The sequence below is a fragment of the Melanotaenia boesemani genome, chromosome 7 (genome assembly GCF_017639745.1).
Source record: "Melanotaenia boesemani isolate fMelBoe1 chromosome 7, fMelBoe1.pri, whole genome shotgun sequence".
NCBI classification, from domain to species: domain Eukaryota; kingdom Metazoa; phylum Chordata; class Actinopteri; order Atheriniformes; family Melanotaeniidae; genus Melanotaenia; species Melanotaenia boesemani.
In genome coordinates this window covers 16,464,731-16,491,014 of record NC_055688.1, presented here as the reverse complement: position 1 = coordinate 16,491,014, position 26,284 = coordinate 16,464,731, and the positions used below count along the sequence as shown (strand labels likewise).

The 26,284-nt window shown below is 37.8% G+C and overlaps 1 protein-coding gene across 1 annotated transcript; it reads right to left on the bottom strand.

Annotated features, from left to right (window-relative positions):
- Window positions 1–3,083: 3,083 nt before the first annotated feature.
- LOC121642980 (C-terminal binding protein 1) lies at window positions 3,084–25,258 on the bottom strand. The gene is made up of 11 exons (XM_041990087.1): window positions 25,038–25,258; window positions 15,347–15,501; window positions 13,642–13,786; window positions 11,977–12,080; window positions 11,459–11,561; window positions 11,132–11,256; window positions 9,713–9,802; window positions 9,169–9,299; window positions 7,680–7,807; window positions 7,087–7,201; window positions 3,084–5,736 (listed from the first exon to the last, which is right to left on the bottom strand). Exons 1-11 carry the CDS (start codon window positions 25,075–25,077, stop codon window positions 5,541–5,543), a joined length of 1,332 nt encoding a protein of 443 aa, XP_041846021.1. The 5' UTR covers window positions 25,078–25,258; the 3' UTR covers window positions 3,084–5,540.
- Window positions 25,259–26,284: the final 1,026 nt, after the last annotated feature.

Genomic DNA, 26,284 nt, shown 5'->3' with positions numbered 1-26,284 from the left:
TTCATTTACGGAGTTTTTTTTTTTTATTTAAACCGAGTGTTTTGTGGCCTTCATGAACCTGATGAACCTGCTGTCCCACTTGAACTCTGTAAACCAGGATAAAGCTAAAACATTGATAAATGTCAAGTGCCTTGCCAAAGAGCAGCTTAATGATATTTCCTGAGCATGGGGAGCGTTAGTCATTCAAGTGTCTTTGCCACACATTTTTAATCTCTTAAATCTATAACCTTGGTCAGAATCCTTTTAAAAGACAGGACTTAGGACACTGTGGTTTTGTGCTGTGTCTCCAACCACTGAATTTTAAGTCTGGTAGTCTTTAAGTTAAATCCTCCACTTACAGCCGGCCTAAAGGGCTCAGCAGCCTCTCGATAGCTTCTTTTCCACTTTGTGCCCTTTAGAAGTCCCCATGTTAGCTGAGTAAAACATGCCCTTTGCCTGTTTTTGTCTTTTTTTTATTTTATTTTAACTGCATCTGGTTCCCATCCTGCTTCCTGAGGTTTAAATTAAACCATCCTGACTTTCCAACTGCTGGAAGCCTGTTCCAGTGACTGTAACCCTAAATGGATGAACCAGAAACGAAGGAAAGGACAAAGAGAAAATATGAGCATAAGGGAGATATTTGAGGGTGTGCTGGAAGAAAAGTAGAGATTACAAAGCAGGATAAAAGCAAAGACAAGAGAGATAAATGTCTTGTTACGTCCTGTGCAAGAGGACAGCAAAAGTCAGTTCATGATCAAGTTCTTGGAATAACATTAATTAATAATAATAATAATAATAACATTAATCTTTTAACATCTGCAGGAAACTCCTGTGGATGTTCTATCAGTCTGTGGTGGCTAGTACGCTTTTTTATGCTGTTGTCTGCTGGGGGGTAACATGACAAAAAGGTTTGCTAACAGGCTGGAAAAACTCATCAACTTAACTTAAATCCTTGACGATCACTTTAGCTTCCAGTAATTTTTCAATTCTTCTTTGATTTCTTTTTATTATTATCATCAAAATATTTAATCTTTCATCTGTTTCATTTTTCAGTTCTAATTCTTCTGTGCGTGATATGTCACTTATTGCCACGTTCATACTGGCTATTCTGTCTCTCCAGTTAATTATATGAACTTTAATTTGATGACAAAAAATTTTCTGTTTGACCAATCTCTTCTGCAGTCAGTATGGACATCCACAGCTCTGATGTGAAACAACTTGTGTGGAGGAATGTGGAAAATGTAACTTGTATATTTTGCATAAAACTGAAAACACATTCTGGTTGCAACTCCACCATAGATTCAGATGTTAGGTCTTCTCTGCAGCATGACTGTCACAGCTCTGCTGGTGACATCTAGTGGAAGAATGTTGTAAATTGATATTTAGAGTTGCTTAGAAAATTGTGCACTTAGTAAAATTAAAAACTCTTCTCATATTTTTTGACAGATATTGACAATATTTTTGTGTAGGGAATACTTTATTAGTTTATCAGTAGTCTGAAGCACTCGTAATGTTAACCACAGTCTTGTAAATAGGATTTTTGTACCTTTTTTCTGTTTTACATTTTATAGATCGTTTTCAGTCTAACATAAAAAAAACAGCCAAATAATAATGATGCTAAATTTGCAGGGAAAAGATAAAGATGTTGATAGTAGTCTATCAGTAGAGTCTGCATGTCATTTTATAAAGGACAGCTGTAAGTGAATCATCTGCTCTTTCTAGAAAACCAGTTTTTTTTCTAAAATGCACAAGCTGATATTTTCAGTTTGTCCAGTTAACAGACCAGAAACCAAAGATCCCTTTTATATAAAAGAAAAAGCAGAGAATCGCTGGAAACATATATTGTGTTCCAGTTTTGCTTGAAAAGTCAAAGTATGCCATTAAAATGTTTGCAAGCCAGGTTATAATTCACCAGATGCAAAACCAAATAAAAAAATAAATAAATGCACACTTCTATTCTTGACCTAAGTTTATTCTCTAAACTATCCTGTGTATTTTTGCCAGAGGTGGCAGTATTTCTGTCAAATAAGTTTTAACTTTAAACATATCAAGTTAGATATGAGAAACAAAACAACTGCAGTTGTCTCACAAGAGGGAAAATAAAATAACTCTTCTTCAGGAATTACTTCAGTGTCTGGTAATGTCTGGGATAATGTATCAAATCTGGGAAGATGGTAGCCAGTCATGTGAGTTTGTTCTTGGATGGCTCAAACTGGAAACAGCTGGGAAATCCCATCATTTTAATTTTTCCCATGTCAGAAATAATTAGAAAAGTTATTTTCATTCCTCCAGATGTGCATCAACATTTCTTTGAAGCAGCTCAACCAAACAAAATATTTTGTCATCGCTTATCACCTTTTCTTGTTTAAATCATCTAAATGTTAATCAGAAACTACAATAAAACCATGCAAAAGGATTAACTTTACTTTGTCTGACTTCCCTTTTAATAATTTTAACTGTTCAATTCTGGAAAATAAAAAAAAAAAAAATTAAACCCCATAGACAGAGATGTGTGATACAGGTCAAAATTTATAGTCAGAGAGAAAAGATTAATAAATTTATTTGCATTTACCCCCCACCCCTCGCCAGGTTTGGCATAAACCACCTCCATATTTATTCTAAAGGAGTCTTTTTAATTTTAAGCCAAACAGTTGGCATCTTTCTACTAAAACCTGGATTATTGAACAATACTGGCCAATTGGACCTTATCTGTAAGTCAGTTATGTCAACGTGTGATTTTAAAGCATTCCTCAGCCAGTATAGATGTTGTATTGATGTTATCATCATGCTGCCAAACATAGTATGAAGATGTCTGCTCTGTTTTAAGTTTCCAAATTGTAAATTTGCATAACATTACCAAAAATCTGAGCAGGTATTGACTGGTTTTAGCAATCCTATTGATCCAAAGTAGAATATAGTGTCATAATTTGTGCATATTTGTGGTCAACAGAGAAGCTCAGACACTCATTCCTGCCTACATATCTACAGCAAATTTGAAAGGACTTTATTGCAACTTTTTTGTAGGATTTCTAAAAGAGTTATTTGTGAAATCAGGCAGCTAAAACTATTAAATCAGACAGACTGAGAAGAGAATGGCACAAATGTCACCTTTCCAAAGTTTATTTCCTTCTAAAATAATTCATACAAATGCATACAGTCACAAACATATCTTTTTTTCAGGTTTTCATTATTTGACCAAAAATAATGATATTTACTGTAGAATATAGAATATGTATACTGTATATTGCTACGCCTACTACTTTACCATAAAGAAGACAAAGGTAGGCAACAGTGGACTGTGTGTTACCATCAGGGATGGAATTTCAAGGAGCACCTCAACTTTTTAAAAGTTTGCGGCACCTGTTGGTTCAAAGGAGGAATGTTTACAATTTATATTGGGAAGGAGAAGCAAAGAGTTGTTTTTTTTTCCTCCTCAACATGGCAGGCATCTGGTGAGGAAAGATAAAGTTGAAAGTTTAGAAAATAATCTCATGGTTTTTTCAGGGCTTCAGCCTAACAGTACCTTAGTTTCTATAAGCCCTGCTAAGAATCTGGTCAGAGAGAACTTGACCAAGGCTGTCAAATGCTCGCAGACCGTTTGGAGAAATTTCCATCCCTGATCGCTACGCTTACCACCTCACCATACAGAATACCAGGTAGGCAACAGTAAACTGTTTTTACTACTCAGCTGTTGGTAGGAGGGGATCCAGAAAGTACGGTCACTCAGGTGGCCTGCTAACATCTGAACTGGAATCACTTAGAAATACTCTAGAGTGAAGATGGATATTGGATATTTAACCAGTGATATGACAATGTCAGCATCTTGTTTACCTTAGTTGGAATGTAACCAGTTCAAGTGTAAGTGGATAATGCTAATGCTGTGTGGGACGTACTGGCTGCCACCCCTCCTTCCAGCGCTGTTTTTTTACACACAGATACAACCAAGTCACATTGACACAGGCAGGCAGAACACCATATATACACAAAGACACAGAGGCCACAGAGGGTGGTTAAATGGTACAGTCAGGAAGGACCCGGTGAAATGTTGAAGGACCGCTAGTCTGGAGAAATCAAGTTTGTCCTGACATAATATTGTTAAATGCATTTGCTTCTCTGTGTTTGTATGGAAGTTATCTCCCATGTTGTCTTTAGGGGAGTTCCTCTTTTAAAAATATGATCAAACTTACAAAGTGTTCGGTCTTTTTTAAAGGCTTAAAAGGTTGGAAGAACATATAAGACATAAATTGGTTTGACTGAACATTAAGTATACTGCTTCCTTAGACCTGTACAATGGATATGAAAACTTAGCATCTCTTTTATATGATTAAACTTACATGGAGTGATGGGTAGCATCAATAAAATACTGATTTATAAGCATGTGGCAGCATAAAAATGAATTAAACTGTTCATGCTCTAAAACCTGCAGGATTATTATGTATGAGAAGGGAAGCATTGGATCATTATGCAAAGTTAGGATATGAAACCTTTTTCAAACTCTCAGCTACTGCAAACTCTCAGTGCATCACTTTGTTGGTGTATAAATTAAAATCATGACAAGGAAAAAAGTAGTTCCAGCCAAGCATACCAGTTTCCCACCTCTCTGGGGCCTTTCTTCCTCAATTTGGGTCAAACATTTACAGAAGTCCCAAGAGCAAAATAACATGCCCCTTAAACAAATCCAACAAAAGCAAACATTACATCAACTTTGACTCTTGCTAAAGTTGTTTTTTTGTTTTTGTTTTTGTTTTTTGTTTTTTTGTTTTGTTTTCCAATGTAGAGGGACACAGAAAGGCAAGCAGGTAGCAAAACAAAAGCACTAAGTGGCATCAAAAAAAACTTGTTCAAGAAAAAATATTAATAAACCAACTGCGGAAACTTAATTTCCTGAGATGGTGTGCAAAAAACTGCCTTTTTTTTTTTTTTTTGAGGGGGGGCTGCTAATTTGGAGACACATAAAAAGGAAAAGAAAGCAGATTTTGTCTCAAACAGTTTTGCTACGTAGAGATCTCCTTTTTCTTAAGACTGGAAAACAAATCAGTTTCCTCTTGCTGCAAGTCTAAAAACTGTTCACAGACAGGTTACATTCATTTCATAACCCACTAACTTTGCTTGTACATCAGACTAAGGAAAGGACACAGAAAAACATGAAACCCGCCCCTCTAACTTTGGACACACTATAGTCTATAACAGCGGATTTTGATCCTGTATTTTTTTCTTCTCAAATCAACAGATAATTTTATTTATTTATTTTAACCTCAAGCAGAGGATGTAGAGATAAACCTGTAATCAAGCAGGTCAAGCTCTGGCTGGGGTAGAGGACGACTGTTGTGCTCCTTAATAACAGTTATCCACTCCCTCTACATCTTTACCTTCCTTTTCTTCCTCTTTGGAGTGTGACCAGGCTGTTGGGAAGCAATCGCCAAAGAGTTGTGAATCCAATCTGAACCTGTCTGATAACAACTTTACATTTGGAAACTTATCGCTATAACACCCGTTGCCATGTCAACATCCTCCAGTCACCAGACAACACGGGCAAGCCTGTGCTTGTGTGTGCAAGGAGCCTACAGTTGGTCGTTTGGATGCTGCTCTCTGTCGCTCTCGGGTGGCTTCACTGTGTTTTGTCCAGGAGACAGTGCATGAGGAGGGTGTGTGACAGCGGGCGGGAGGGTGTGTGCAATCGGCACAGCGCTTGGCACAATGCCTTCAACTGGAGGTGGGAGGCCACCAGCTGGCAAGCTCACCACTCCTGGGGGATACCTGAAGTGGTGGAAAAGATTTAAATCTTATTGAAAAAGAAGAGCTGATACAGCAGTAGAGGATGGTCCATAATGAAGCAGATCTACATCCAATCACTGTAGCCTTATTCCAAAAGTGGAATTTGTAAACTACCAAAGTAGTTAAGAATTAAGTGTTTTATGGAAAGAAGAACACTTAGAGTGATTCAATGGTGCACATTTATGGAGCGGTCACACGTTGACAGAGGTGCCACTATAGGTCGTACATCAAGCACTAGTAGTGTGGTGGCGGGGTCTGCTGCCATTTAATTTGGGCCTTGTTAAATCACTTGTCAATAGCCTTAAAATAAAATAAAATAAAATAAAGTTTCTAGATGATATTTCACCCCAATAGTGAAACTAAAAGACGTCTGTGACAGAACACTGCTTGCTGGGCTGGCAAAGGCCTAAAAGATGATAGAAAAATGACCTGCCCCCCTTTCCTTACTTAATTTAATTCTTATTGACGACTTGCGGACTCTTCTCAAATGTGAGATTTAACAGTAAAGGAGAACAAAACTCGTTTTTAAATGGCATTTGAGAGGCTAGAGTGGCTGCTTCAGCAGAGGTTGTTCATGAAAACATCAAATAACTGAGACTGTGAATAAGCAGCAAAAGGGGACATTGGTTACTACTTTTAAAAGGTAACAGTGGTATTCAGTTACTGTTTTGTGTAACCTTTTTGGTTTAATTGTTTTAAAAACTGAGAACATATAGCTGAGATGAGAAAATGATTTTTTCCTAATGTAGTTACCGAATAGTTATGTCCACTTATGTATTCCTTTGGAATAAAGAAACAAAAACAAGACACTTTTCTTACTTGGCTGTTCAGGTTTAATTTGGATTGGCTGATAAAAACATTATTTTCCATAGTATGTGGAGGAAGAGCAGTGTTTTGGTAGGAAAAAGAAGCTCTGTACCTCTATCATAAACTGTTGGGCTAAACTCTGCAAACACTCCCAAAATGATCCTAAGCAGCCCGAGTGTTGTGCTTGGTACACCATTTTCTGTCATTGCCCAGCTGAATTCCTCTTGCACTGCTCTGTCTACTTGTCAGTATAATTATAGACTTGTGCTGCCTCTCTTATCATGTGTAGTTGGTGCTGTCATGAAATCTGCAAGCACTAACAGACCGTAAATCCAACAGGGCGGCAACATGTTGACATTTAAAAAACACAAAACACATCCTGTCCTTTGTAATTCTATAACTTTGACAGGTCAAGTTCAGATTTTCTAAAATTGTTGATGAAAAATTATTGGTTATGATAAAAAAAACAAAACAATAATATTCAGACTACCCCTTCATGATGCTTGTTGCAGTGTCAGTTGTTACCTATAAGCCCCGTTAAGCTCAGGGTGGACTGTAGTTGGGTCAACTCCTGTCCAGTGGTTGTTTTGGGTGAGGAATTCTTTATTCACACAATTCTTCAGATTGTCTGGGATACGACCTAAAAAAAGATAAGAAAGACATAGCAAAAGAATAAGCAAGACAGAGAAAACTGTCTACTGTGAAAGCAAAGAAACTGGATCTAAAAGTCCTGCATTCTACAACTCACTTGGGAGAAGTAGTTAAAAGTTAAAGGACTATATTTCAAAACAGGTGTTCTTTTTTTTATGAAAATTGACCCAGTTTTTGCAAAGATGCAAAAGTTTGACAAGATTAAGCAGGTCATTGGTAGAATTGGGAACAATAGGATGTAAAAAATGAAAGAGACAGAAAAGGAGGAAAAAGAGAACTTTTTCCTTAGAAGACTGAAAACGGTCATCGCTCGCTTCTAAAATAAAAGTAAATGAAAAGAGTAATTTGTACTAAACTGCAGCAAAACATTTACAATGTCTCTTTCTTTCGGATGGATTTACATTTTCCATTTCAGGTGATGTTTTCAGCATGTTTCCATGCGTGTGTGTGCGGCTGTGTTTACTAACCTGTCACAGCCCTTCTGATCTCCCTGGCTGCCTCCTCTCTCATCTCCAGAGATGCCTGCTCGCTGTACCAGGCAGCATGTGGTGTGCAGATCAGATTGGGAGCATCCTTTAGTGGACCCTGGCTGAAACTGGCACATGCATAAACAGTAGAGTCAGTGTGTGCTGCAGCAAATAGTTTTATCCACCATTCAGTGTAAGCACTATCAAGTTATTTAAATGTTTTTCATAATAAAATAATAAAACAGTTCTTCTCATTTTAGATGCTGACATTTTGACTTGTATCTTATTTCAACTCTATTAAACTGAAGACAGAACAGAGGGGACGTAGAACATCTCACAACTGATTTAGTTATTAGTTAACAGGGCAGTAACACAATATTAAAACGCATCTGAAAAAGCCCAAGTCTCAGAAATGCACATAAAGAGCAATTCATTTCTCTGTCAAAGACTGCATAAGCAATTTCCAACATTTCTCATAATTAAATTGTAAAAATTTGGTGTATTTTGTCACCTATAGCACAGATAGTAATTAAATATTCTGACAGAAACACAGCAGCTGTTTGTGGGTTTAAGTTTACAGTGTACTCAAGTAAAGTGTGACCCCTTTTTTGCATCTTGATAAATCAGCATTTATATTTTGTTAAATCCTAAATACAGTGTCCTACAGACTAGTGGTGCTTATCATTTTGTTGTTTCCCTGATAAGGGTGCTTTGATAACAATTTTAAATGATACTTGTGCCTGAACTGTTCTCAACAACAGTATAGATCATCGGTGGAAAGCTACATAGCTTAAAGCTTATTTATGATGCGCCAAGAAAATGTGGATGACCGTCCTGCAAGCTGATGAATTAACATTTAAAATCATAAATCCTTAGTAAATCTGAGCTGTGCACACTTTACACGAGATAAAACTCTTTCAGTGATGTTGATGAAGCCTGTGCACATAGAGACAATATGGCCTAAAATCAATCCTACACTGGGTTACCTTTTGTCATGTTTACAAGCAGCAGTGCATGTTTGGATCATTCTGTTACTGATTACAATAACATAGGAAGCTATTCAGAAGAAGACTTTGCAAACAATATTAAATTAGGTTTTGCACATTCCAACAGCATGGCTCTGTTGGAAGTGATAGGGTGTCAAACTGGCTTGTCTTTAGTCCAGACCAGTCAGCCACTGAAATCATTTTGTGGACTATAAAATAAAAAAATTTAAAAAAAATTTCTCCAAACACTTAAGTCGCTAAAATCCTTTATGCAACAGGAATGTGGTGAAGCATGCATCACTTATTCTGTCTTTAAACTTAATTTATCTGAAGAAAGGGTTGAAATGTAAAATAGGTCATTGCAATAATTGCAATTATTGTGCACAGTGCTCACTGGTGAGCAGCAAAAGCATATTAAATGTTATCTACATTTGCTCTGTTTATAGTTAACAGCTGAACCTCCACCAGGGTTGATCTGTGTGTAGAAAGAGTAAATGGGTCACCTGAAAGGCTCTGTTTCATGAACATCCAGAGCAGCTCCACGTATCCTCCCTTCTTTCAGGGCCTGAGCCAGGGCTTTCTCCTCCACCAGACCCCCCCGGGCTGTGTTAACAAGGAATGCCCCCTGACGCATCTTTAACACATATGCAGAGTCACAGAATAAACAAAATATATATTTTCAAGATGAAAAAAATTGTGCTTTGAGTATAGAAATTACCAGTGAAAATTATGCATGAGATTAAATAACTGACATTTTATTGATCCATATAAGGCAATATTCTCTCCACTTTTTCCTTCCTCAAGCAAATTCATAAAAGTTTAAGTGTTTAAATCCCTCAAGTTAATGAAGAGCTCACATCAACAGATATTCCTTCACTCTATGCAGTGCAGAGGCTCACTAATCTATATGTCAGTGACGGGCCTGTCTGGGTGTCTTCTTCTTTAATATTTATGACTTTGGAATGCAGTATTTGATTTGTGTATGAATAAACAATTTCAGCGTATGTGCAGAGCTGTGAGTGTCTATGCACGTCTGTCCCAGCTTACCTGTTTGATGGTGAAGTCGTTGATCAGATGGTGGTTGTGTTCGTTGAGGCTGCAGTGCAGAGAAACACAGTCGGAGTGGAAGAGCAGATCCTGAACAGGAAGAGAGACAGAGGTGGCCATGAATCCCCTTTAACACTCCTCATTTGTCCAAGCGGAAGACCACTTAAAAAGATGTGTTTTTTTTTTTTATTAAGTTTTAGTGTTCATTTTAGTGTTTTTTTTTTTTTTTTTATCAATCAAAGTATCCACAACTCTGCTGCAATCTTTGCAACAATCTTTGTAACAATCTTTGTAATATTGGGCTGTTACCCAATTAATTCAAACCAAAACAGACCAAAACAACTTACAAACTGGTACAGTTTTGAGCTTTGAACTGGATATATTTACAGGTCTTTACATTTAGTATGGGCTGTACAATTTTATTTTTTGCAGCCCTTTATTTATAAGGTGCTCATTATCCCTTAGTTCTTCATTGGTACCTGTTTCTTCTGCTGTGTTCAGGCTTTGTCTTTTACCCTGAGATAAAGACTGGGACAGAAACTGTGGGCTATGCACAAAATGTTTGATTCCCACCAGAAAACTCCCAGCTTTATTATCCAAGTGTGTTTAGTCTGACTTTTAAAAATTCATGTTTACTTGTGTTACTGCTGATTAAAATGTTAATATGAGTTGGATGGCTGTAGTTTTAATGCATCTGTCAAATCCCACTATCACCTGACCAATACTGGTTCATATTAGTCTTTCATTCTGAGCCCCTTCATAAACACACATAGGTGTATTTTGTGGTAAACATGTCTAAAGCAAAAGCAGGGACCAAAATATCTTTTATATATTTTATTCTTTTAGGTCTACTGGATCATTTAGTGTAAAATGTATAAAAGCTGATGGACAATTGTGGAGACAGATTTTAGTGATTTTACTAATGAATAATTTTACTGTTATACAACTTAACAATTTACAAGTAAATCTTTTTTACACAGTCTATGTGTATTCATGCAATAGTTTAATAAATGTCAGCAAAATAGTAGCAAAGTCATGAGCAGACTGCAAGGTGTGCCAGACTGGCCTCTGAGAAAATTAAGCATTTGCATCCAAGGCCAGACAGCAGATAAGAAGCTAACATTGCTCTGTGTTTCCAACTGTATCATCTGCCCTGCGAAGGAGTGTAAGATAAGGGTATAAAATACTGAGCTCATCCTCCACAGGCAGAGAGCTCCTCCATTCAGATATGTGAACAACTGATGTGTGACCTCTGTCTCTTTCAAGATTAAAACACTTTGGCTCGGTTAAGCTTTGCAATATTTTTCTTACTGGACATTAGTAAAGGAAAAAGTTCCACAACAGTTACATATAAGAAGCAGTTGTAATGCCGATATGCCTCCTATGTGGTCATATTTATACCCCACCATGTGTATTTACCTGTAGTGTGGTAACTCTTTGTAGTCCTAGGGATCTTTCTACACCATCAGCCAAATAAGGGTCGTAGAAAATCACATTAAAGCCGAAAGCCTTGGCTCGCAGGGCTACAGCCTGGCCCACTCGACCTAAAGATACAAAGCCCACAGGCATGGAGTCACTCACCAACACATACAAGAGCTTCCAAATGCAAAAAAATGGGAAATGTGCAAGTTTCTGGTGCAGAACCTCATCAACAGTGCAAAATTTGCATGCAGACTTTAGTATGTCAAAACACAGATACTACATGCTCCCACTGACAAACTATGTCACATCAGTGTTGTTGCTCACCAAGCCCTATGAGTCCCAGGGTTTCTCCTCTGATCCTCGCCGCTCCCGATGCCACCTCCCGGATCTGCTCCACGCTCTGAACTCGTGTGCCCTCCCGGAGAGCCTGACACAGACAAAAGTTAGTTATCACCTCTAAACATAAAGCAGACACAAAAAAACATAACAGCTCAACATAATCCAGCTGTAATTGAAATCAGGACTGTGCACTTAATGACCAGAAGCTGAGTCCTTTTAGACATTGTGATCATGGTTGAATGAATAAGTCTAGATAATGATTTGAGGAACAAATCATTTTACTGTACCTTCTACACTTTACATCAACGTCTTTCAAATACAGCCACATTCTAAAGAAAATGAAATGTTTTAATTTTGCTGATATGTCAGTTGTCAATGATTAGTTGTCGTCGTAACTGAAATTGTAATGACCGAATGCACCGCTATAACCAGCACATTCAGATTTAGTTCATTTACATCCAGTCCATATGAGTTTGATTTATTATTCAGACAAGGCTACAGACCTGGTGCAGCCAGGTTGTACGTCGGTACAAGGTGAGGATGTGACAAAGCGTGGAGTCCGCCGTCTCCTCCACTGAGGCAGCCGGCATATTACATACAGCTATGCCTGTTGGACAAGACATCATATAAGGATTAGTAAAAGCTTTTTGGGGGGGTTGTTTGGGAAAGTATAAAGTTTGGTGAAAGCAATTTCTGTAGAGCGAAGTGCAAGCTGGAAGTGTGATGTCAGCAGTTTTCACTACAAAAGACAAAGCTACATTTATAAATAGCAGAGCCTCTTGGTGAAAGAAGATAGGAGATGTTAGGAAAGCTCAGGCTGTTGGAAGAAAGGTATTTATTTTTTTCTAAAATATTTCTGACTTGTAAATATGGCAGCACGAGGCGTGCTGAGAAAATTAACATTTTGCTGGTTGGCTGGGATTTTATTAAAAGACTGAATTGACATAGTTCATTAATTCAGATGAAATATAACTGAAAACGTTTTTCTTTTTAAACCTCCTGAGCTACACTTCTTTTTTCCATAGGAAATATGCTAAAGCTTAACTTGATACTATAGTCATACTCACACACAAGTAGCCCATTTTAATATTGCAGCTCACAATACAACAAATGGTCAAATAAATCCCAGTAAGTACCCCTGTTAGATTAAATAAATTTTGCTCTTACAAAGGAAATACCAAGTCTGATGCTGCGTTAGTTTGATTGAGTCATTTAAGATAGTAAAAATCATCTGGTGGCTCCATTCTGAGTAGCCTTAAGCTTAGCATTCCCATCAGAAATCCTTCCTGGTTCTCCAAACTGCGAGTGCCCTGATGACTGCTGCAAGAGGCCCAACTAAACTTGGTCAATTTTTGCACATTGGCCTCCTCTAATAAAGGCTAATTCATCTTGTGCACTGTCTCTGAACTCTCTCCGGCAAGTAAAAATCCGTCCAATGTTGATTCTTGTCTTATTTCCTCCTCTCCTTTATTCTCTTCTGTATCTTCTAATAATGTCCTCTTGGGTGTCTTTGCTGAATTAGCCATGGTGTGTTTTCAAAACAGTCAGTGTGTTGATATCCAGTTGCTGGTTTGTGACGTGGTGTCATAAACCAAAGTGCACTTGTTTGATGCCCCGGGATGGGGGGAAAAAGTTGTGATGTGCAGTTTAAAGATCCCATATTATGCAAAATTCACTTTCTAAAGGTTTTCTAACAGTCATATGTGTCCTCATAGCCTGTGTATGAGGCCCAAAAATTAGAAAATTCTGTCTCCTCTCTCACTTGCTTGCTCCACTTTTTAAGCAAATGTGTGGTTAAATAAGTAAGTCTGAGGTCTTCCCTTTGTGACCTCATGAAGGGAAATAACCACTCTCCCCAGTACTAGATGCTGCCACTTATAAACATTTAAAGGTTCAGACACAGAAACAGCCCATTCTCATTAGAGCTGGAGCTACTTTTGGAATGGTTGAAATTAAGGACCAAGGCTGAATTTGGGGTAATACACTTTGAAAACAATGTTGTTGGTCCTCTGAAACCCACATGAAATTGTTGAAAAAATCTATAATATGGGACCTTTAAGGTGTTTTGCAGACTGCCTCAAACAATTTGCTATGCAGGAAATATGCAAACAAGTTTCATGCTTATAGCCTGTTATTGTTTGAATGTTTGTGTGTGCACTTGTTTGTACCGAGCTCTCCGGCAGATTTAATGTCTATGTTGTCGTAACCGCTGCCGATGCGAACGATGATGCGCAGAGCTTTAAACTTCTCCAGGTCTTCTCTCATCAGCGTAATGGTGTGGTACATCAGAGCTCCTACAGCTTCGTTCAGGACCTGAACACACAACACATGCATTGTAAGTTTATCGATAAGTTTACAGAATCGAGTATAAAAAACATGAAATATAAATTAGCCTTTAACATAAAACATTTTCCAAATGCCAATTATGAATTTTCCTGCCTGTGCATAACATTCTCATCGTATTCTGAGAGGTCTGTAATCAAGATGGTGTCCTTTTGCCTTAGCTGACAATGAAGTAGCACAACTCAGAGAAATATCAATAGATTCCTATATAGAATGAGAGTATAATATGATAAAGCTGCCCAGACATCACCTTTTAATTGGTTTCCTGTTAATAGTATTATCTTATTATAATGTTGCCAACTGTCCTTTTCATGAACGTGTGAAAGGGTGAAAATGCCATGTGGTTCAATTATAATTAAAAAGACCTTTTAATTACACAGTGAGTTTGGCTGTTTAGTGGAGAGCCAGAGAGAGCAAGAGATAGAGCGAGAGCCATCTGTTTCTCCCACACTGTGGCCTACTGAGCACGCTCACTGAGAGAGTGTGCCTGGCAGACACCCAGAACAAGACGTAACCCTGCCAGACATACAAACCCATTTACAGTCCATACTGGCTGGGGCAGCATCTGAACATGACCCACATTTCAAGTTTCACTCTTTGTAGTCCTTATTCTGTCTCACTTATTTTTATTTTTATTTTACTTGGTCTTTGTTTCTGTAATTTATTTGTGTATTTCTTTTATAAATATTTAACACTTCCATAAAGACAGCCAGTGTTTTCTTTTAAACTTAAACAGGGATTCCTCTCTTTGGTATTGAAACAATGTGTATGAATTGTAAAGAAACAAAGTGACCCCAAATGATATCTGTGTTGCCATATTAATAAAATGTTTATACATTCAATGAAGACTGGTATGATTTTTCTTTTTTTTTCTTCTTCTTCTTCTTTTAAACATTTAACGTACATTTAACACAGAAAAAGCCTCACATTTAACTTTCACTTTGTTTTATCTCCTGTTCACTAACTGAAGACAGAATAGACGTTAACTTGATCAATGCATTAGGGGACCAAAAGAAAAGCCATATGTTCTAATAATGGGTTGATTTATTGCAAAATATTTGATGTTTTTCTTTGTCATTCATAAAAGTAAATGTATTTGGGTTTTTATCTGCTTCTTAGAACAAAAATGCAATTTCAAGGTGACAGTTGGTGCCTTTCTGGTGCTTTTCACATTTTATTTACAACAATTCAAATGCAAACAAATTTATATTAAATATAATAATTAGTTGCAGCTCAAAAAGTATAATTCCGAGTTTTCAACGTTAAAATACATATCCCGACATAAATTGAAGGCAGGGGCACAACTTTCTAGGACCCACATTAGCTACCATATTCTTCTTGGTTTTATATCAGCCAAGTAAAACAAGCTTGAACTTAATTTAACTCTACGTTTTCAATTAACCAAAACTGTGCTGGTGGAGTCCTTTAAACTTAAAGTGACATGTTTTCTGAATTTGTTGAAACACAAAAAAAAAAAAAAAAGGAAAAAAAAGAAAAATCTGTGCGTAGATGTGATTTAAAGTGTGTTACCTTCTCGTGGATCTCCTGTGTGGACTGGGCATCACAGAAAGCTACAGTTGCCACGTCTTTCAGGATGGGCATTTCCACAGTACAGTCGCGCCCGTCCAGCAGCGCCACCAGGGGGCGTGGGTGCATGGGCCCATTCATAATGGGTGGCCTGATGCCTAACCATAAAGAAATAAAATGTTAAATAACCACAAAAATATAGTGACAAGAAAGAAGAAGTAAATAATGAGGTTTACCAATTGGGACTTCTTTATTTGTTTTGGAAAAGAAATGTTAGCTCTGCCATTCACTGAATATAATTATATTTGTAGGAAGAAGTATTGCAGCATCTTAGGTCTTAATGGGTTTGATTTGTCCAGTTTTGTCATTTATAAAATGTGTGATTGTTCCAACACATGTAAGGATGTGTTTCATCTGGATCTCATAACGTTTCTCCAGACTGATGCAGTTGCCATGGTAAAAGTGTGGCAGAAAGAAAGGCAGTCAACAGGGAAATCAAAACATCATCAACAGCAAAATAGCGTATCAGTGAGCAGCTATTTACTGACAGCTGCAGTGTGAACTTGTGTTTCACAACTGTTTTTCTCCTCAGCACTTATCACTAGCACCTACTTTTAGTTTAATTATCATTACCTTTTTTATTAAAATTGCTGACACTTAAAACAGACTGTATTCAAAGAGATGGATGAGGTTGCTCTAGATGCATTTGAGCATTGGTAATTAGCCTATATGAGTTAAAACTGGTTGTATTTTTTATTTAGAAACCCCAAAACAGGTGCATAGAAACATTTCAGGATAATAAATGTCAGTCTGAGCAATGGAAATGTGAACAATGAGAAACAGCCAGTTGCTAAAATCTGTCAATAATTGAATGAGGCTGTCCTGCAGCATCTCCACAGGATGTTTTATTTAATCATCACTTCAGATTAAACCGTCACTCCGAGAGTGCTGCTAGGCCTTACAGGAGGAACAAAGGCAGTTAACAAGGTAAATGTGCCAAACAGTTCCACAAGTGAACCTTTGTTCAGGTTTAAAAAGGACCATGATTGACAGGAGTTGCATTTGTTAAGCTTAAATATTCACTCCCACTGCAATTATTTCCCTGGTATATTAGTTCCTCTCCAGATACTGAAGCATTAATCATTTCATGTCACTGGCAGCCACACTGACTGGGATTCATCTCAAGCATTGGCAGATGTAAATTTACAGTTTGTGCAACTGGGATTCTTTGACATGTAAAGTTTTTGACAGCACTGTAAAGCTATAGATAAAAAAAGAGAGAGTTATGTGTATTTTACTGATGCTGCAGACTCTGCCTATCACTCAATTCTTACTTACTCCCATCTGGGACGTACAGGCCAACATCTCAAATAAGCAGCCTCCTGTCAGTTCATTCAAAAAAGTTTGTCTTAAAACTTCAGATTGATGCACAGTTGACGTTCCCCCGGTTTGAACCCATTTCTCCAGTTGCATAAGCCTAAGTTGTGAGGAAGATGCCAAATGACTAAAGTGATCAATAAAAGAAAAATAAATAATCAACTTCAGCCAGTTTCTTTTTATGTTTGTCCTCCTATCTGCCATGTGCCCAAAAAGTAAAGGCGATGTACTCTGCATCTCCTGGGAGTGATGAGTGTAACACTAAATATTGTGATTAGAGAAACTAAATAAATAAAAAAAATCACAAAGTAATCACTTTAACCATTTTGCAGCAGTGTTCAGGACATGTCTGTGATAAAAATGAAACATTCTGATTAAAGAAAACAGAAACAAGCGGTTTGTGTTTAAACTATTTAATAATGAAAAACCAATAAGTTTAAAATTTGAGACTGAAAGAGGAAGAAGTGTCCACCCATCCCCCATTTCCACTAGAAACTTAGTTATTTTTAAACTAGCATACCCCTGTTTCCCTCAGCTTTTATCAGCACAGCATACAGAGCTATTTTATCAGTGACCACAGGATGAGCGCTTACATTTAGGATCAGGAACTTAACACAGATATTTACACAAAAAGTAGTGTTTGTTCCTAACCACATGTTTTAGGGTTTCATCAGACTTACATAGATCAGCATGAATAGAAACCCACTATTTCTATCCTCGTTTTTTTTTTTTTAGTTTTTTTTCTCTGATTGAGTCAGGTACATGACTACAGCTCTGGTTTCTTCTCCAGTTCTTACAGCATGTTGTTTCTTGAACAGCTTGAAACCTCACTCTGTGAAGACAAACTTCCTGAATTATTTGCTAATAAGAAGACACAAGGGCAATAAATTGGACTTTTTTTTATTATTAATAGATTTCACAAGCTGTACTGAAGCAAATACAGATTACAATTAAACAGCCCAGCACTCCATTTCTGTATTATCTTCTTATCTGCAGATTACATCATGAAACTTGATTGATGAAGCAGCCCTGCAGCACTGCAACAGCAATGGGGAGAAACTTAAATCCTGCCCCTATTACCTTATGTGGTCTGGTAAAACATTAGCTTTACATAGAACAGGATTTGCCTGCAGGCAGTTGCACTTATGCGTCAATATAAAATCCATGGTGCATTGCCGACAGTAATATTTGACAGACTCATGCTTTTCTGTGCAGTGTTGCATTATTCAGTATTTCTTTTTTATTGTTTTTTTTTTTTCCCAACAAACAAACTGTTTATAAGATTTGATTTGAGTGGAAACACTTAGACATACAGTTAAAAAATAACAGTATGTAACAAAGTGATTTTGACTCATAAAATAATTTTATCTCCCCAGACTAGTCAGTTTTTCAGTAGAGTGAGGATTTTGGAACGTAACAAAGATTCCAAACATTTCTACTGCTCACACTTGGTCAGACTGAAGGAGGAAATAACTCTCATTCCAGCAACATGGATGACCTTGGAAGGACCAGCACTACCGACTGCTGACTCGTACTTTATAATAAAGCCCTGGCCTGTTCACACCCTCTGTCTCTCCCCACCCCCGACACACACATACAGTTGTCCTGCACAGTAAATATGAATCCAATCTGTCACTGAATTCCGAAAAACTGAACAAACTTAAGTACCCATAATTTCTTGGTCTCAGTCATTAAATGTATTTTCCTGCTTTCCTGTCACATTAAATAATCATTAAGTCCTTTATTATATAAAATAATTACACAGGGTTTTTTCTCAGTCCCTCTAGTTCCTAAACCTCTTTCTATCCCCGTCATCTCCTCCTCCATCTCCTCTTCCTCTCTCATTATTTTAAATACTCCAGTCTGGGGTTAGGGTGATATGCTGGGAGCTTTCATAGGGCAAACCAGCCTTTTGACAGCCACTGAGACCCAAATATTCAGCTCTGTTACAACTACAGTTAATCTGATTTCCTATGAATACTACACATTTGGAGCAAATGCAGCAGGATATGGGTGTTCATTTTGATGCCCGTGAAACATTAAAAATATTTTTTAAAGGCGCTTTGCACCTAATTTACTTAAAAGCAATGACCTTATGCAGTGTAGCAGTAGTTTAGGTTTTGCTTAAAGGGCTTGACTAAGTGATATGAAAGACATGAAAATTGCATCCCCAGCAAAAAAAAAATAAAAATAAAAAATAACCAGAAAATATGGAAATAAGTCTGACTGACATTTGGAAATGGGAAAAGCATCTGCCAAAGACTGCTGGGACTGCAGTATGAGAGCCAGTGGGAGAGCCGTGTAGCTTGCCTATATCTACCTGTCATTGACCTGCTCACAAGAACATCTGGATTTTGTCCCGAGGAAGGAGACAATGTTTTCAGGCTGTCGGTCAACAAAGACTATGACAAAGATCATACATGTTTGTGCTCTTAAAATGTGCACGGTAATGAGAAGTCTGCCAGCCACAATGGAAAGTGAACACCACCTGCTTTGCCCAGGTTTTGACCACATGAACTGTAAGGCCTCTCAAAGTCTTACAAGAGGAAGTTGTGTTTTCAGGGAGCCTGTGTGTCCTTTAGGAACAAACATATAACTACAATAATTTATATAGAAATAATTGGATTTGGGAATTTTATATGTCGGACAATATCCAGAATATGTTTAAAAGTTTTAAAAACGCACAAGTTACTTTCTGACCTTAAAACTCATTTGATGGTCGTTGTGACACCTGCAAAGTCCAAGCAGTGTCCTAAGACTGAGAAACTACACATTTTTTCTTCGCTGTGTGACATTCCCGTTAAATTTTGCCTTACGCACCGCTTCACATGCAAGCTAGCAAGGGGCATTATGGCAGATTCAGCAAATAAATGCAAGAAGACATAGTCAGAGAAAAAGAGGAAAAGGAAGAAAAAAGGACAGAGCAAAAAAAAAAAAAAAAGAGTAAAGATTAGACTGTCTTGTACTGGCTGGAGAGAGCTCTCAGTGCAGGTAGGATGCAAGACGGTTGCCAAATTAGATGCTAAGAAAATTGCAAAAGTTCTGTAGTGAGTCTTTAAATGTGAGGATGTGCCCCCCCCCCCCCCCCCCCCCCCCCCCCCCCCCCCCCCCCCCCCCCCCGCCCCTTGTAGATGTTTGTTGTGTATGTTCTGTTAAATAGTACCTGACATCTTTATATCTAATAGCTCAGGTAAATATGACTTTTTAGATTTGTTATGATTAGTGAAAGCAGCTATTCTCTTTCATTACAACTTATTTAATCTGCTGTTTTAAACAGTTTCACTTTAAGGGTTAGAGTTACTATTACACTGAACCTTCTGCAAACATGTGGCAAAACATTCAACATGGCTGCTGCCTCCAGTCATTGGATGGGAGTATAACAAGTAAATATTATTTTAAATTAAAGTCAGTCCCAACAGGAATCCTTGTTAGAGAAGAACAAGGATACCATAGATTTCCTGATACTTACATGGACCTCATTTCTGCACTGGTAAAATTCACCAAAACCTAAAGACATATAAAAATTTGGATCTCTGGTTGTACTTTAAACATAATTTGTCTGTGAAAGTAAGGCGTGATAGATTCTAGTCAAACATTTTATGCAAGGATGAGTTTCATCATATTTTTTTAAGTAATGTTTGAGAAATATTTTATAAAATGTAACAGAGAAGACTAAGAACACTGGAAAAACTTGTGAATCAGGGGGTCCGAATTACAAAGGCCTTGATTTAACCATCTATATTTCTGCCCCGGATTTTAGTTGTCTCATTGAATCACAGGAATCTATTTTGCTCTCTTCTTTTTACTAAACCTTAACATCTTACTGAATCTGTTAGTAAAGGTGAGACCACAGCAGCTCTTTCATGTTGTAGATGTGTTTGTGAGCTGATCAAACAATTTGTGTCAACCTAAACCTGCTTTTTTGCGACACAAGTGTTGTGACCTGAAGAGCAATCCCATGTCTGATGCATCTCATACATCTTACCTTTGGATCTATTTTCTTTTAACCAGTAGTGATACATTACCATCCCTACAATGCGGCATCAATGCGCTGAGCTGTTTCCCAGCTCCTGTCAAAGAATAACCCCAAAGGAATGTCTCACTACTACCAGTTATCTCTCTGAATAACTCTCAGTTATGGTGAATAGTATTTTTACTTAAAATATCAGTCAAATCATATTACACATATTCAGCAGCATTGTCCCTTAATGTAGAAAAATTATGTCAGTGAATGATGAGGATGTAGCGATGCACCAGCAGGTTTGTATTCACATGACTTCATATCCTGAGATAATAGCTGTTTACAGATGTCCCGGGTAGACAGTAGGCTATGCTGACAGTTAGCCGTTTTATTACAGTTATTTAGTTATGTTAGGCTTTAAAGGTTCTTCCTCATTTGTATGTGTTATATGATCCTGAACCATATAAAACACAATAAAAAATTGAATCTTGATAAATTAAAGAGTGAAGTTATATGGCTTTGTCAAAGAAGAGCCAATAAACCTTTTTTTTTTTTTTTTTTATCTGAGCCAGCTCATCTTAAATATTCAATGCTTATATGTCCGGTGCCTTTTATATTTATGTGTGACAACAAGACACAAGCTCGGATAACAACAGATCAGGTTATTTGCATTTCTACACTAATTCATGTTTTGTGCCTGCTACACTGCTTTGGTCATTATCAAAATGAGCTGGTTGCAGCTGTCTTTGAAAAATCAGCCTTAGAACCGGAAGCTTCTGTGAGGTTTTATAACACGTTCATTTGCTTGGTTTAGTAAACGTGCACCACAGTCAAACAGAGCCACACAAGTTGCAGCTGAAATTCCTTTTCAATTTGAAGTTTGGAAAAGAGAAATGTCTGTTGTTTAAATCTGTTTTCAGTTCATTTCCAATTGAACTCAGCTTGAACTCAGATAAGACATCCGTGTTTATATGTGTGTGGAAGAGAAGCAAAGCGAGGATGACACCTGTGATCAGTCAGCCATCTGTGACCGTAGAAACCAAGCATCAAGCCACTGCAGGCTTGATTTATGTTACAGGCTCTTGTGGCATGCAGGAACATGGTGTGATTTGAAAGCCCTTACATCCTAATCTTTCACCCCCTCAGTGTTGATATCACCACTCCCCTCATCTATAGCTGCCTCATTTTCTGATTTTAATCTCTCATTTCACCATGTCTTCCTTTTATCTCCCTTTCCTTCTCCCTGTTTTTTTTTTAAACTCCTGCCATTTTTATCTCTAGCAGTAGCAAAAAACATGTATCACATCATGATTGTTTTCTTGCATAAAAATGCATAAAATACTGAATATCCAAATACGAGACTAGACGTGCCTGCAACCTTTAATCCTTTCACTTTTTCTTCTGATTCTACCCACACACAGCTTGGTTCCCAGAGAGGAAAGAGAAAAAAAAGATGGTAATATATCTCACTTTTTCCATCATTCCTACATCTACCCCACCCACATGTATGGACATACAGGTGCATACTCAGCACACCAGCCCATAGTAGATAAAATTAGTACTGTGCAGGGATGTTTTTGATGTGTACAAGTGCTTACACGATCACCATGCAGGTCTCTCTCACACATTCACACACCCTGTTGTACAAGAAGACACACATATTTGTAGGTAGTATCAGCAAGCCTCTTCAGGTTTGTCAGCTTTTTGTTCTCATTACAAAACACACTAGCTGCAAAACAGACCATAGCATTCGCAAGGAGAGTTGTTTTGGTGACTAGTTTAGAGCTGCAGTCTATGTGCCTAAACAAATTTAGATTTCTCACTGTATAGAAACTGGAAGCAAATCAAGTAATTGTTAAAAAGCAGACTTTCCAGCCCCACAGCAAACATACTGCATAGATTAAGCAGTTTATTGATCTTCAGAGCTAGACTGTAGCTCAATATAGCTATACAGTGAATCAACAGCAACCACTTACTATAGGAACAAAGAAAAATGTGGGACATTGAAAGAGAAATAAAATACCTTCAATTAGTAAGTCCCTTAAGATTAAGCTAGTTTAACAACAGTGATGAAAAGCAAAATTCACTGTGTGATGGATATCACCACCAGTCATCAATGGTTCGCTGCAACTGACAAACCATAAACAGGCATAAACAGTGCTTGCACTACTGGAAATTCTACATTTAAGTACAGGCTGTAACTGGATTGAAGCATAATGGCCAGTCTGCTATATTGGATTAACTGTTAATATGCAGAAATAAAGTCACAATCACTTTGAAGTTTCATCCTAAAGGACTATTAAGCCCATGAAAGCTTTATTGTATTTAGATTCAGGCTCTCAAATCAAGGTCTAGGGACTCGTAGGGTTGAAGTGGGGGTCAGTCTGGTTACAAAAGTAATTCAAATAAAAAAAAATTAAATAAAATCTACTTAACATATCTAATTCTGTTTAATAAGTCAGGATAGAAGAGCTTTGTTGAAAAACCAAGAGGCTGAATTTTAAAATACAAATGGATGAAAGAACTGGCCTTTATTTTTACAGCAAGTTATCTAATAAAGCTATATTTCAAGACAATTTTGTAGGATGGTGCCACATGGCTCTTTTCAAATAACATTTCAACATACGATTATTTTTTTCATATATATTTCCTCTGCCAAAACAGGATCTAGAATAACATATTTAATAATTCTCTTTTAAACCTCAAGTAATTTTTAATCTGCCTAACACATAGTTGACACGGCTTCTTTGTAGCTCAGTTTGCACACTATTAAGTGTTATAAATGCAACCCGTCCAGGCTGCAGAATGAAAATGCTCGTCAAAACAATCGTCTGTTAAACTGGAGTGTCTATTTTATATTCCAAGATCTGACATCTAATGGTACTTCACATCATCTTTTGGTTTCTCAAAGCTAACATGTAACCACATGAGTAGTTTCCCAAAATTTCATCATTTGAAACCAAGTGTGTCAACATGGAGGAAACAGCTTGAAGCAACGAAGCACAGTCACACTCCTCTCCACCTTGTTGTTGGGCTATTAAGATTATTTAGTTAAATCCACCTAATTAAGTGCTCTTAAAAAACAATAAATGTGGATTTCAGTATTTCATCCTGTAAATCAGATTTTCCTGTTTTTATGGGGGTACTGGCACATGTCTATGTGGTTGATCTGGGCCTGTATTGTCAGATCAAACATGACCTGATAAGAGGACCCCCGTCTTTCCAAACATGAATCAGGATCTAGATCAGCCAGTCATGCTTTCATCTAGAATGACAAGCAGATTTTTTTGTATACCGTCACTAAAGCATTCTGTAGCCCTCACCGCTCGCAGAAACAAAACCCAGTGACCAGACCGGTGTTGGGATTATTGACTGGTAGACAATTCTGCACAAGCATCTTGAAAATCACAGACCATCTTTAACTGTAATTCACGGTTGTCATTTCTGTGACCTTCACAAGCTGTTGGTGTAGATATGGAGAAGAATTTTCCCAAAGCAAGAGCAGAGGGAGGTGGGGGGGTTAAAAAAGATCAGAAGTGCAACTCCAGTCTTTGATGTCATCAAGAGATAGAGCCTGGAGCCTGCTGATGACATCACATATTAAAATCTGTGGTTCTTTAGAGACAACTAGGCTCACAAAACTACAGATAAAACATTTCAGCTTTTGGGTGGATACTCATTTATCTTCACACCCTCCTCCTTGGCTCCAAATCCAAACCCCACCTTTACCATTTCCTTGTTCTTAGCAGCCCTACCTTGATTTTCTAGAATAGTCTTTTCCAGCTACAATCACAAGGTGCATTTATCACCTGTGAGTGAATACGGCGCTGTGTGTGCATCTCTGTGCTCTAAAAATGTGTGTGGAATGAGTTCTCTTTATATGCATGCAAGTGTGCATACATGTAGATTGTGTGTGTGTGTGTGTCAGGGAACCACTCTCCATAAAAGAAACACAATGAAAGGGAAATATGTGTCATGTCCTTGCTAGCCCTCGAAGGAGAGAGAGATCTATTTCTGTCGCCACAAATGGAGGTGCTCAAGCAGCCTTCAATGGCAGAGATTTTCTCATCACACACACATACGCAGTCCCACACAGAGCTTCAGAGAAAAGGCTAACCGTTCTTGTGTGACGAGAGGCTGAGCGATGTGAAAAGATAGTGTGAGAAAGAATTAAGAGAAGGAGGAGGAGGAGGAGACGGAAAAAGGGAGAGGAAGAGAGAGAAGGGGGAGGGGAGAATGAAGGTAAAAATGTACACTGAGTTCACAAATATTAGTGCACACACACACACACATTTTAGAAACACATACACACACACACACACACACACGCATAAAAGCAGAGAGCTAGTTTTTTACCCAGAGGCATGCCTTTGTTGAGGATATGTGAGCTTCCCATGGTGTGTTCCCCTGCCGGCCAGCACACAACAGAAACCTACAGTCTTCACAGGGCAGACATGAACAGGAATCCAGTCAGCATATGGCGGCTGTGGCCAGCTACCTCGCTTCCCTTAGTCCTTCTCCCAGCCCCTTAGTGACAAGCATACACATGTGCTCCCCCTCTTTTCTCTCACTCCCCTCCCTTCCGTCCCCTTTGCTTGCCTGCTCTCTATCTATCTTACCCCTCCCTCCTTCCCTCCCTGCCTCACTAGCCACCTCCCGCCCCTTCCTTTCTCACTTTCTATTAGACAAATTCTCTCTCTCTTTTTGCTTCTTCCTCTGTCTCTGTCAGCTCCCCCCCCTAAAAGATTATATATATATATATATATATATATATATTGTGCGCACACAGAAAATGCATTTATAGGAGTAAGAGGGTAAAACAGAAAGAAAGACATGGCGAAGGAAGACAGGGCACAGAGTGTGTGTGAAAGAGTGTGTGAAAGAGTAAGAATGGGGAGGAGCTAACGCCGGCCAAAATTCATCTTTTGTTTCCTGAAAGATGACAGAGAGAGACAGGAAAAAAAAAAAGTTATGCAATTACAAGTCTGTAAGAGGAAAAACCAGTTCCTTCTGATGCCAGGAAAACTAACCTACCTGTTAGGGGGGGAAAAGCTTACTTACAACATGATAGAAAAAATAAAAATCTGTTTGGTTTTTTTTGTTTTTTGTTTTGTGTGTGTGTGTGTGTATGTGTGTGTGTGTGTCTTACTTAATAAATTTTCTAAAAACAAAATCCACCCACAATCCCAAGTTGCACCTATGACCTGAGTCAATTCAGAGTTTGATGATTTCTTTAAGAAGTTTTACAGCTGAAAATGGGTTCATTTTAATTACTGATTGTGAAAATTCATATTATATACAGAGTTTATCTGTGCATGAAAAAGTAGAATACTTCCTCTTATGCATAAAAAAAAAAAGAATATGAGAAAAAAAGACCATGAAGTAAAATCTTGTGTGTATGAAAAGTAAATAAACTTGAATAAAGTTATAAATAAATCTATTTAAAATGATGACAAGGAGCCTGAAATATGTTGAGGTGTATTAGCAAAGAGCCATGGACCCCCTGCCCCACCTCGTACTGCAAGCATGCTTGGAATTATGCTTTTAAAAGTGAGATTCTCTCCATAAATGATGTATTCTGACTGAGTCCTGTCTGATGGATA